This window comes from Giraffa tippelskirchi, chromosome 2 (genome assembly GCF_054371585.1).
Source record: "Giraffa tippelskirchi isolate mGirTip1 chromosome 2, T2T-mGirTip1v1.2.pri, whole genome shotgun sequence".
NCBI classification, from domain to species: Eukaryota; Metazoa; Chordata; class Mammalia; order Artiodactyla; family Giraffidae; genus Giraffa; species Giraffa tippelskirchi.
The window spans coordinates 26,913,238-26,926,914 of record NC_137276.1 but is presented as its reverse complement, the minus strand read 5'-3'; the positions used below and the strand labels follow the sequence as shown (position 1 = coordinate 26,926,914).

General features: G+C 45.0%; 1 protein-coding gene across 1 annotated transcript; it reads left to right on the top strand.

Annotated features, from left to right (window-relative positions):
• The first annotated feature begins 362 nt into the window (after nt 1–362).
• On the top strand, nt 363–12,749 carry INA (internexin neuronal intermediate filament protein alpha). The gene is made up of 3 exons (XM_081544722.1): nt 363–1,427; nt 9,376–9,500; nt 10,699–12,749. Exons 1-3 carry the CDS (start codon nt 363–365, stop codon nt 11,006–11,008), a joined length of 1,500 nt encoding a protein of 499 aa, XP_081400848.1. The 3' UTR covers nt 11,009–12,749.
• The last annotated feature ends 928 nt before the right edge of the window (nt 12,750–13,677 follow it).

The following is a 13,677-nucleotide window of genomic DNA, read 5'->3' as shown; positions in this document are numbered from 1 at the left end:
AAACCCCCATCGTTCAGGCACCCCTCCACACAAGTCACTCCCAAACCAGACGATTCGCGGTGAGGGGCTCATCACAGGCGGTGGCTCCTACGCAAATGGTTCTGTCCCCTCGCCCTCGGTCCCGGCCGCGCGCAGCTGCAGGAGTCACTGCGCTTCCCCGCCCCCGCTCCTGGAGGCCCCCCTCTCCCCTCTCCGCCAGACCCGAGCAGGAGCTCCGCCTCCAACGCGCCGCCCCAGTCGTCCCCCCAACCCCCCACGCCTTAAAACCCGGTGCACGCCGCCCGCCGCGCCCCACCCGGCGCACCTCTCCTCTCCTCGCCAGCGCCAGCCGCAGCCGCTCTCCCGGCCCTGGTCCCGGCACCATGAGCTTCGGCTCGGAGCACTACCTGTGCGCCTCCTCCTCTTACCGCAAGGTGTTCGGAGACGGCTCGCGCCTGTCCTCGCGCTTCTCCGGGGCTGGAGGCGCGGGGAGCTTCCGCTCGCAGTCGCTGTCCAGAGGCAATGTGGCCTCCTCGGCCGCCTGCTCCTCAGCCTCGTCGCTCGGCCTGGGCCTGGCCTACCGCCGGTCCCCGGCGTCGGACGGGCTGGACCTGAGTCAGGCGGCGGCGCGCACCAATGAGTACAAGATCATCCGCACTAACGAGAAGGAGCAGCTGCAGGGCCTCAACGACCGCTTCGCCGTGTTCATCGAGAAGGTGCACCAGCTGGAGACGCAGAACCGCGCCCTCGAGGCTGAGCTGGCCGCGCTGCGGCAGCGCCACACCGAGCCGTCCCGTGTCGGCGAGCTCTTCCAGCGCGAGCTGCGCGATCTGCGCGCGCAGCTGGAGGAGGCGAGTTCGGCGCGCGCGCAGGCCGTGCTGGAGCGCGACGGGCTGGCCGAGGAGGTGCAGCGGCTGCGGGCGCGCTGCGAGGAGGAGAGCCGGGGGCGCGAAGGGGCCGAGCGCGCCCTGAAGGCGCAGCAGCGCGACGTGGACGGCGCCACGCTGGCCCGCCTGGATCTGGAGAAGAAGGTCGAGTCGCTGCTGGACGAGCTGGCCTTCGTGCGCCAGGTGCACGACGAAGAGGTGGCCGAGCTGCTGGCCACGCTGCAGGCGTCTTCGCAGGCCGCGGCCGAAGTGGACGTGGCTGTGGCTAAACCAGACCTGAGTTCAGCGCTGAGGGAGATCCGCGCCCAGTATGAGTCGCTGGCCGCCAAGAACTTGCAGTCGGCCGAGGAGTGGTACAAGTCCAAGTTTGCCAACCTGAACGAGCAGGCGGCGCGCAGCACCGAGGCCATCCGGGCCAGCCGCGAGGAGATTCACGAGTACCGGCGCCAGCTGCAGGCACGCACCATCGAGATTGAGGGCCTGCGCGGGGCCAATGAGTCCCTGGAGAGGCAGATCCTGGAGCTGGAGGAGCGACACAGTGCCGAGGTGGCCAGCTACCAGGTAAAGGTTGGAGCGCTGCGTAGAGAGGGGAGTCCTGTGCTCTCCGGCGCGTATTTCTCGCACGGTTGGGGCCCTCGAAGTCAAGGGGAGGATAAAGGAGGGGACGGAAAGCGCCCTGCCCAGAGGCACTGGCAAACAAAAAGCCCTGGAACCTCTCTCGCTAATTTTAGGGGCCTGGACCCCTTCTTTCCCTGCCCCTCACTTGCTTCCCTGTCCGAGCCCTTCTAACAAAGAAGCCCTCAAGCTTCTATTCTTCAGCAAATGGGCATAAACACGCTGGCGACCTGAAGAACAACCCCCTCCCAAAGAGGGATTGAGCGCAATAGGGGTGGGTCACAGCCCCTCTGTGGTTGGCGGTGCTGTTTCCGCTGTCTGGCTTGTTTGACTTTGAAATGCTTTCTGTGCGTCCTGGGAGTATTTCTGCCCTTGGATTGGGGGAAGAATGAGAGACTATACTGGCAAGAGTTCTATCCCATTGTCTTGACTTTTGCCCTCAAAGGAGTAGAGACTGGCAGTCAAGGAGATGAGTGATGGGCTACTAATAACCTCCCTGCTCTGTTCTCCCCCAGCACACACTCAGTTCCCTCGGCGACTGACTTAACGGTATTTCTTCCTTAAGAAAGCATTACAGACGTTAGCAAAGGAGGATGGTCGGGCGCTGTCCTCGGTGCTGATCTCGAGTTCTTCCCATCTCAGAATTTCCCTCCTGTCTCATGTCCCAGTTTTGACTCTCTAGGCAATTAACTGCTTCGATTTTTTTTTTCTTCTGCAACACCAACACATCAGTCTTGGCTACCTGCAATCAAGGGTCACCTCGTGGACAGCATCAATTTTCACTTTCATGGATGGCTTAGCATTTCACAAAAACCACTTAGTCTGCCCCGCAGCAGTGAAGTCCCACTCGAAAATGCCCATTTCCTTAACATTTTTCCATCCTAAGTGCATGTAATAAATCACAGAGATGAGCGCATCTTTGTTATAGGTCACTAATTTTTTTCGTGTCTTTGCCTGTCCTCTAAGCTCCTGTGAATGTATCGATTAGCTCTTTCCTCCTTTTCTCTCCAAACAAAGGCCACTGCATCTTCAGTTTTACTACATTTGGAACATTCTGGGCTTATGACCACAAAGGACACAGAGGCAGGTGAAAAGTGTGGAAAAGAATCTAAATAGTGTGGTTCAGTTTCAAGGTGCAATAAAAGTTCCATTGGATAGAATGCTAATAGTTCAGAAACTTGCAATAATTCATTCTGCCAAGCTCAAAGTTTCCATTTGATAAAATTAATAATGTTTAGGAACATTAAGAAAATACAATCAAGAAAGCAGTGAATCCTCAAAGTGCTATTTTTGTCTGGAGCCAGAGAATTATTATTGGTGTGCTGTTCATTAAAAATAATGCCCCTTGATAAAGGAAGAAAGCTTGCTTGGGCTATTTATTTTGGTATTTATAATTACAGTAATATTCAAATAAATACTTTTATTCCACTTCAAAATCTTTAACTTGAACTTTTCACTATGTGACCTAACTCTCAATGGCCTGAACTAATTACATTTAGTTAATTGAGACTTCATGTTTTCTTCTAGAAGCTTCAAAGGATGGGCTACGTGGTCTTCTGAAGGGCTAGCCCAGTATTTCTCTAAAAAGGATAACTTACCCATAATCACCATCTGAATTGGGCTTTGCCATGTCCTCTGTTTGCTTGGTGTAGCCCCTACATTCTAAGAAGTAGTGACAGTATTGTCTGGTTTGTTTTGTTTGCTTTAAAAGGCTTTCAATGTTAGACAATAGTAGGGTCATCCAGAGACTAGCCTGCAGAAAACAAAAAACAACAGAAACTGCGGCATCTGCAGCTCTGCAGTGCTGCCCCCATCAGCCATAGCCTCAGTGGACCTGCTGTGAATGGAAGAAGAGGAGATCAGACAACAGATATATATATATAAAAGCTGAGGAGGGGTTCACATCTTCACCTGCGGATCCTGAAGTCCTGAAGCCACAAGGGTGTCATCAGGCTATTCTGACAATCTTAGCAGCGCTGATTGAGATGAAAAGCCTCCTTCCCCACAGTGAGATTCAGCCATTGTTTTCTTGCCCTCTAACCCCTCCCCCTCCCCTTTCACTGCAGTGATGGGAGGCTGTTCTCTTTCTTCTGCTTCAGAGATTAGTGGTAGGCCCATTTTCCTTTGCAGGTTTGCCACCCTCTTAGAGGCAGAGGAAGGCCCCATTAAAGTCACGTCTTCCCTGCCCCAGAGAGCTGACAGCCTGTTTGAGGAAAGAAAGCTTATCACGCTTTTGAAAAGGTGAAGAATGATTCAAGGTGACATATTACTAGTGAGTATACAGTGGTGTATGCAAGAGCTTGAATCAGGCGACATGAAAAATTAAGAGGCGCTAGGACTATTGTCCTCAGAAGCCAAACAGAGCCATCCTCTTTAACTAAAGGCTTTCCATTTCTGACACAGGGTGATTCTGGTTCCTGCTTCACCACCATTAGAGTCCTTGTTCTGCCAAAGATGTCTAAGGACATTTTTGAATGGTACTGGGGGCCCTGGCCCTGTTCGATGGTCAGTCTTGGAAAGCTGAAGCTTTCCTTGAAAGACCTTGCAGAACAGTCAGGATCACACCATCCGTTAATGCTCTCCAGGGAGATGAGCCAAGTCTGCTCTCTTCTTTCCAGTATGAAATTGAAATGTAGCCTAATTAAATAGCAGGAAGGGGCTGGCCCCTTGGAGATTGGGGGTGGCAGTGGCTGCATATAAATCTATAGCCTGATAGATCCATTTCTGAAATTAGAATTCAAGAAAAAGGTCTTCATTTGGTCCCCTTCTCTCTCTTTTTTTTTTCAACTCTTCCATATGCTTTTTGCTTTCTTTTGTTCTGTTTTTGCCTCTTCTAACTCAGTATATTAGGGCTTCCCTGGTGGCTCAGTGGTAAAGAATCCGCCTGCCAATGCAGGAGACACAGTTTCGATCCCTGGGAATCAGGAAGATTCCCTTGGAGGAGGAAATGGCAACCCTCTCTAGTATTCTTGCCTGGGAAATCCCACGGACAAAGGAGCCTGGTGGGCTAAAGCCCATGGGGTCACAAAGAGTTGGACATGACTTAGCAACTAAACACCAAACATACCACTTCACTGTATTATTGTCACCTGGGCCACCCTGATAGAGCCTTTACAGAAAAAGTAGTGGTTCCTAAACCCATTTACCCACCAAGTTTACTTGGGGGCTTAACAGAAAGAGTCTCAGGCTTACTCCCAAAGATATGGATTCAGTAGTTTGCAGGTGGGGCCCAGGAATATGCAGTTTCAATAAAAGCACTGCAGCATATCAATTCCTCAGACTGATTTGGGGGTGCACTGACTTAAACCACATTTCCCAGTGTAAACCAGCCTATAGAAATACTTGTAGTGCAACATTTTTAAAGTATTGTAGAAAAAATCATGGGATGAAACAAAGATAGGAGTGAGAAAAGGCAGCAGAGTGACCTGTGAGTGTACCACATACAGAAATCCTCTCTCCGCACGTTCGTTATCAGGCAGAGCAGTAATTCTGAACAGCCTCCTTCAATCAGATGGTGCCACACTCACTACTGTTCCCCTGGGTGAGGGCCCCTAAAAGTGATGAACCCACAGCTCTGTCTGTTGTCCTGTGCTCCACTGCAGGTGCTCTGGTGGCCTGTTCTCTCTCTTACTCCCAGTCCACATCCTTCCAGCCCTGAGGAGGATGCTCAGCACTCAGGTTAGCCATTCCAGGAGAGACCCCTGGAATGGGAGTGCCTCTCTCCTGTTCCCTCAGTCTAAGCCAGCAGCTGCTGCGTGGTTGGGGGAGGGGGCAGACTGCAGCGCTCTGCTCAGATTTCCAGCTGGAGGCCATCTTTGACAGGGCATTTTGAAGGGCAATGCAAGACAGCCTGGGGTGGGGAAGAAGGCGCAGACAAAAGAGACTAGATGTTGAAGAGCAGTGGTCAGCAGTCAGCATAGTTCCTTCTAAAAAGAGCAAAGTCATGCTTTATGTCTACACTGATCCATAAAATAGACCTGTGAAATGTGTGGCAGAAAAGTTCAAGGAAATCTCATCTATCTAGAACTCAGGTCTCCAGCAACCTCTTATTCAGAAAACAGCTGTGAAACAAAAATAGTTTTTTTAAAAGGAACTAATTAACCTGCTGATGTGACACATCTATCTCTAAATCACAGATTAGGAAGTTGGCCCCTCTGTTGCCCCCCCATCTTATTTGTTACTTTACTTTGTGATTCTAAAGCACTTTGCTATTTGGATTTCAAGCCTGTGGCAAGATAGAGAAGAGGAACCACAGGAGTCAGGCATTGTCAGGAGTGAGTAGCAGCAGATTAGTTCAACTTTCAGGACAAAGAAAACCACTAGTAGCAAACACTAGTTCAAACACTGCTCTCAGGGGCCATTTAGGGTAGAAATATACAGCCTTATATATACCTTAGTTGACTTAAAAGGTAAAACACATCACAGAATTATAGAGAAATAATTGATCATTATCTTAATCCTTAGTTGCTGAGAAAGGTTGCATTTTGTTTAGTATCCTAGGGAAGAGTAGTACAAAGCACTTTAGAAAAGTTTTTATTTAGATTTGTTATTAAAAACTGTTATGGAAGCCTGGGTGTCCAGAGCTGAAAAGCCTGTGGCTGTTTTGAAAAATGAAGTATTATATTAAATTCTGGTATTTAAGGTTTTAATTTTGTACCTTCCTATCTGGAGAAAGAAAATAACATCCTTTAAATGAAAAAAAAAAACAAAAACAAAACCAACTGTTACAGAGATGTACATCTTTGTGAAAAAACAAAAAATAACCCAGTGCTTTATGGGATTTGCCTCCAACTCTCCAGTGTTCAAGTTTTATTATATGTTGCTTTCTTTAGTTATCTAAGCCAGGGTTTGCCTATCTCTGGGATCTAATGCCTGATGATCTGAGGTGGAGCTGATGTAATAATAGAAATAAAGTGCACAACACATGCAGTGTGATTGAATCATTCCAAAACCATCCCCTCCCCTCAGTCCGTGGAAGAATTGTTTTCCATGAAACCAGTCCCCGGTGCCACAAAGGGTGGGGACCGCTGATCTAAGGGGTTATAGGGAGGGCTCGTGATCAATTTGTCCATATCATTAAGAGGGTAGAGTCACATGGTATGATATTAACAATAATAAAAATGACTAACATTTATTAAGCAGTTCCTGGGTACCAAATGCTGTTCTAATGACTATTATCTAATTGAACAGATAATGGACTCATCACATAATAATGTGAGGTGCATAAAATTGGAGTCCTTACTTGAGGATCTCAGAATACCTCAGAAAAGAATAAACACTATAATTTCCCATATACAGAAATGAGAGTTTCAAAGAAAGTAAAGTATAGAAAACTGAGATATGTTAGATGTTTGTGGCAGGGCAAGAAATGCAATCCAAAAATCTTGATGAAATCCTCTTTTTTTTCCTCCTGTAACATTTCTCCTGCCCCTCTGAATAATGAGAATACTTCCTCCCCTTTCTCCTTTTTCCTTCACCTTAGACTCTTTTCCCCTTACCACAGTATATTGATCCTCTTACTCCTAAGCATCACTAGAAGATTTGCTTGTAGCTCAGATGGTAGAGTCTGCCTGCAATGCAGGACAACGGGGTTCGATCCCTGGGTCAGGAAAATCCCCTGGAGAAGGAAATGGCAACCCACTCCGGTATTCTTGTCTGGAAAATCCCATGAACGGAGGAGCCTGGTGGGCTACGGTCCATGGGGTTGCAAAGAGTTGGACACAACTGAGTAACTAACACTATTTAACCTCAAATATAGCAACCATCAAGTAAAATTTCTTGACAAAAATCACTTTAAACTCTTATGATCTCTTAACACACTTTGGAATATTTCTACCGTTGTTCATTGTATTATATATTTTCCTCACTGCTTATCATTCCTTCTTCTGTACCCATCAGTTAATTGGGTTTTTTCTTTGCAGTATTCCTGTCAATATTTATAGAACAGGTAGGTGGTATGAATTTTAATTCTTTCTGCAGATTCTTTTGATTTGGAAGTTTGCACCCCCTGATATATCAGCCCTGCCTTTCAGCAGCATTTTATCATCCCTGCAAGGGAAGTTCAAAGGGTTCCTCAGCACTTTCTTGAGGTTTCAGATATATTCATCTGCATGACTGTTTCATAAAAATAACTCTCAGCCACTGTACTCGCCATGTTGAGAATTGCAACTGAATTATATGAGTTATTTGCTCAGAATAAGAAAAGAAATTCATTCAACAGTCATTCATTGAGCATCTCCAGTGTTCATTGTGCTAGGCTATGGGCTTCCAGGGGTGAACTAGATAGACAGCTTCCATGTAAGTTATGTCCCAGTACAATAGTTTTCTAACAGCAATTTACCCTCCCAGGGCCATTTAGCAATGTCTGGAGACATTGCTGGTTATCACAGCTGGGAGAGAAGGTGCTGCTGGCATCTAGTCGATAGAGGTCAGGAATGCTGCTAAAAATCCTACATTCACTGCGACAGCCCTCCTCAACAAAGAATTATCCATATAATAAGAGCTAAAAAGCAGAGTGGCCACTTTCAGGTGGGAGTTCTTTTCTGAAGATACTTTTTTTAAAAGTTTTCATGAATTTCCTTCATGGGCTAGCAGTTACCCTAGCTTAAGGTAAAAGTACACACTAGATCACCGTGGAGAGGGTACTTAAATTGGATGCCGAAGACCTGAGTAAAGGGCATTTGAACTGAATCTTGTATGACATGAAGTCAGCCATGTGAAGACCCACCACAGAGCATTCCAAATAGAGGAAAGAGCTAGTCTAATGGGTCTGCAATAGCAATGAACTTGGTAAGTTTAAGGAGCAAAAGAGAAGGCCACGGTAACTAAAACATACTGAGCAAGGTGAAAAGCATAGGCTGTGCTGAGAAGTTTGCACTTAATTCCAAAGCTGTTGGAGGATTTTAAGTAGATGAGCAATAGGGTCTGCTGTGTTTTTAAAAGATCCTCTCATTTCTCAAGAATCACAGATTTAAACCTTTTTTTCTTCTGTTTTTCTTCTGGTTTTGCACCTGGAGGAACTTAAAGCACAAGTATTATATGAACTTAAGCTTCTTATTGGAGAAGGCAATGGCATCCCACTCCAGTACTCTTGCCTGGAAAATCCCATGGACGGAGGAGCCTGGTAGGCTACAGTCCATGGGGTCGCTAAGAGTCGGACACGACTGAGTGACTTCACTTTCACTTTTCCCTTTCATGCACTGGAGAAGGAAATGGCAACCCACTCCAGTATTCTTGCCTGGAGAATCCCATGGACGGCGGAGCCTGGTGGGCTGCCGTCTATGGGGTCGCACAGAGTCGGACACGACTGAAGCGACTTAGCAGCAGCAGCAGCAAGTTTCTTATTCTAAAAAATTGTAATTTCAATATGCCATTTGGATTAAAAAAAAAATTCCTTGAAGTGTTTATGCTTCCTCCCTACTGGTCATGTAAAATTTGGTCAGTAAAGTGATTGAGTAGCAGACTTCCATGAAACCATCACAACGAATGGAGGCAGAGGAGACTTGCCATCCTCTCTGTGCTCTCCACAGTTGGAATTTTCTGAATCTAAGCTCCTAACCTGAGCCTTTGGTTTTGAAAAGGACATTCAACAACTGAGTGATTCAGCAGTAATACAATAGCAAGGGAGGGACAGTAAGTGAGTAAAAAATAAATATCTTCCCGGTGTTAAGAACCCTGTGCTCTGTGGTAGAAATGTATCCAGATCTCCTGGGACCTTTGTGGAAAAATTAAGATGTTGGGACCCCATCCTGGAATAATTGAATCAGAATCTGGGCTGAGGGACAGGTATGGATTTTTAATGTGTAGTCAGAGTTGAGAATCCTTGCTTTCTCAATCTCGATGAATGTCAGCCGGTTTGGCCTACGTATATTGGATTTGTGTTGCTGCTTTTCAGGATAACATTGGGCAGCTGGAGAATGACCTGAGGAACACCAAGAGTGAGATGGCCCGCCACCTTCGGGAATACCAGGACTTGCTCAATGTCAAAATGGCTCTTGACATTGAGATAGCAGCTTACAGGTACGTCACAGGGCATGCTCACCTAGGCAGATCCCATCACCTAGGGCATCGCTACCCAGATAAGTGGTTTTAGGCTCCAATTTGTGATGGCTGAAGCAGGGGATGAGGAAAGGCATCACTGGCTCCTTCCAGGTGAGCTGACCCTTACGTCTCTCAATTTGGTTAGGTCCCAGCTCCACCCTACTAGTGCCTGGAGGCCTGGAGTAGTCTACCTACCTCTGCAGAGATTTAAGGGAATAATGTGAGTGCACAGAGGTTGAGATAAAACTCATCAGACTCTAACTTTAAAAACAGGGTTCATATAACACAGAAAGTCCTCATAGATGAGATATCCCCCTGGATTCCCACTTAAGCAATGTGTAAGGAAACATTTACCTTTAAAAAAAAACACGACAGCAGCTACTACGTTTTGAATGACTACTGTGTGCTAGGCACTATATTAGATTCTGCATGTAAATTATCTAGGTATCAGGTTATATTATCATTTTGCAGATGAGGAAACTTGAACCGTAGACTGATTGTGTAACAAGACTTTATATACTACTTCAAAGCTCCCAGAGGATTTGCTAGTATTTTGAGTTTCTGACTTTTTTTGAATGATAAAAGTTACTGGAATTATGAGAGGAAAAGAAAGATATTGGGGCCATTCTATTATGATGCTGTTTAGGCCAGGCTGGAAAAAAGCTTGGTATCTGAAACAGTTTAATTCCTTGGTTTCTGTTATGGCTGATTCCATGTCCTTTGTACCCTGACATGCTGAAAAAATACAGATCTCAAGTTCAAGCTGAATTAGGCAGTTCCTTTGTGGACTTACCTTCTTATCCCTGTTGCACTTAAGGTGTTAATTAGTAAATTACTTCTTAGAGCTTTGTATGCTCTAAGTGCCAAAAATGGGTATGATGAAGCCAAGGGGAGTTGAAGGGTTTTTTTTTAAATGTATTTGCAAATACGATAGGTTTCCCCTTAACAGTGCTTTAAACATAGCTGGTGCTAAAGGGGTGTGTGTGTGTGTGTCTGTGTGCTGGATAAAGTCCAAGTCTTTGGCCTTGAAATTCAATATTTATTGGTCTCAATGTCATGAAGAAACGGTGAAATCTGGAATCCAGAGTCTTTCTGAAATGAATAGGGGATGGAGGGTTAAATTCTTTAAAAAGTTGCAAGTTGACTTCCTAAGAGGTTTTCTCTGTTGGATTTACAGGAAACTGCTAGAAGGCGAAGAGACACGTTTCAGCACCAGTGGATTAAGCATTTCAGGGCTGAATCCACTTCCCAACCCAAGCTATCTGCTCCCACCTAGAATCCTCAGTTCTACCACCTCCAAAGGGTCAGCCACTGGGCTGTCTCTTAAGAAAGAGGAGGAGGAAGAGGAGGCTTCTAAGGTAGCTTCCAAGAAAACCTCCCAGATAGGGGAAAGTTTTGAAGAAATATTGGAGGAGACAGTCATATCTACTAAGAAAACCGAGAAATCAAATATAGAAGAAAACACCATTTCAAGCCAAAAAATATAATTCTCTTGCTTATAAAAAGTTAACGCTTAGGAGGGGATAATATACACTTGACTTGTTAAACAGCCTATTCCTGATCCAAAACACCTGTCGCCACTCTGCATTGTCTTCAAGGCTTCAGTCTCATATTTAGCATTGGATACTTACTTTCTCTAATAAGAAAACCACACCTTAGGTTGGAGCAAACCGCAGTCCTAGAGCAATCACAGAGGAGTTATCTAAGAATGCAGCTTTCACACCTAAAGCTCAGGCTTCACAGCTATGGATGATTCAGGTACAGAGAAAGTACAAACTAAGGTGCTAAATCTGTGATCATCACCATCTTGCTACGAATTGAAATTAAAACCTATATTCACTCACCATACCCGGCTGTTACCCAGCTATGTAATCTCACTCTAGATATCTAAAACATAAGATCACTGCCAGAGATAAACCCACAGTCCATACCCAACACTACTTGGATAGAATTGTTTCACAAATGATAGGTGTTTGTTTAATGCGTATTTTCCCTCTCACCCCTCTGCAATTCCATATATCCTTTCTTCCATTCAGGAAAAAAAAAAAAGGCTAGTGTAGTATTTGTCCCTTTAAAACACATTTAGGTTCTTCTCAAAAGAACTTAACCCCTTGAGCTCTCTCTTCTCAGTAAATAGAATTAGATGCATGTTAACCATTTCTATGATTCGTGTAATGACTTCTCCCTGTCCATTTCATGTCCTTTTAATTATATACTTTAAAAAAAATGGCAGTGATAAGATTTGTGGGTTACCCCCAAGAAACATTGAAAAGAACCCCTAGGTTTTAGGCTTTTAGCTTATTCAAATCCATTTAATTAGGAAAAAGGAATAGTTTATTAAGAATGTAGCTTCTCACCTTAACTTTAGAAGCACAGTCATAGTTAATCCCAAACTGTGATTAAGCTGACCTTAGATTTAGTAGTGTAAGCTAGAAGAGGTGAGTATTTGTATGAAGGGGAAAAGACGAGGTCTCATTTATCTGTGGCAGTTCATTTGTGGTGATAGAGAATTAGCTGTTTCATGCCTTTTCCCTTAAAATCCTCGTTTTTCCCTCTCCACTAGTCTAGGTCCTAAAAAGGCCATGTCTTCACACCTATGCCTTTTAAGAGTGCTAAGTGTAGATTATCTTACCACCAGGACACAATGCTCCTGCCCAAAAGTAAAAAGTCCCTTCTGGTCCATCAACACCACCAGCAAATAAATATAAAAAAGAAATCTTGATCTTCCAACAGAGTCTTGCCCAACAGATTTCCTGTTGCTTCTAACAGAGTCTTGCCCAACAGATTTCCCGTTGTTGCATAGTTGGCAGGGTCTTGCTTCCCTGCTGGAAAGGAAGAGACACTCAGACCAGAGAAGGGGCACAGATGTCCTGCTCACACGCTAGGAAATAGGTTCTGGGAAGTCCAGTTTTCATTGCCCAGCTGTGTAGCACCTGCATTGCCCAGTCTTCCACATGTGCCAAGTTTGATGCAGAATTCTCTGTCGGAGTCACTTCCACAGATCTGAAGAGTTGCCATATCTGTGTCACACATCTCCATTTCCGTGGTGAAAAGGACATGATGCTTTTACTCAACTTTCTGATCCTAGCACGTGCTTCAGCTGTTCAAGGAACTTGAAAGAATACTTTTCTCTTCTTCCTTTCCCTCACTCCATTCCTGTCTTTACTCCTTACACTTACTGTAAAACATTAGTAAAATAAGAATTAAAAGTCACACGAATCCCACCAACATAACTTGTGTTTTGTGGTTTCTGCTACTTTAACTGAGAGAAGCACTGTTTTGGTTTAATGAACAGTTGCACCCCCTGATAATTCAGAAATCATATGTTCTCTGTTCTGTGCATCCTTGTTTAGTGTTTCATTTTGTTTTTTTTTTTTTCCCCTGTCGAAGCCTTAGGGCTATAGTCTGCAGACTGTCTGGTCTGAAACATAATGCACTAAGTGGACAGTTCATGGCAGGAAGTGGGGAAATCAAATCAATCAAATGATGAAAGACTATGTATTCTGTGCCTGGATAATGATTTAACTAGCTTAGCTTGCTGAAGATTTCTGAGAATGAACTGGCAGAAGGCACATGATTAAAAAGTTCTTCAAAATAGTAAGAATCTTTTCCTTCTTTGAAAATGAGGCTCTGCTTCTGCAGAACCCACATGCCTAGGTAGAACATGGGCAGCAGTAATAGAATCTTCCTCTACTGTAGTGATTCTTAACCGTTTTTGGGATTAAAAAGTCTTCTCCCCCTTGGAGAAAGCTATGGATCCTTTCACCCAAGAAAATACATGCACAAAACTGTACAGGTCAAGGGACCTGTGACTCCTTTAGAACTATCTACTTCCGGTATACAGAAGTCCATGGATGCCAAGTTGAGATTTCCTAATGCCATGCCAGGTTCCAGGATGGAAACTGCCAATGAGGGGATATATGGATGCAACTCACAGCTGATGGTTGAAGCTGGAGCTTGCTGAGTCCTGAACAATATTGTCATTCTCAGTCCATCTGTCTAAAGGCACTTTCAGGCCACTTGAAGATATATTAGTGGTACTGCTAGTGAAAGATGTTAGTTACACACTAACAATGAGAGTTTTATAATAAAACATCTTTTAGAAACTTCCATGGTGGTCCAGTGGTTAACACTCCTCATTTTCAATGCAGAGGAT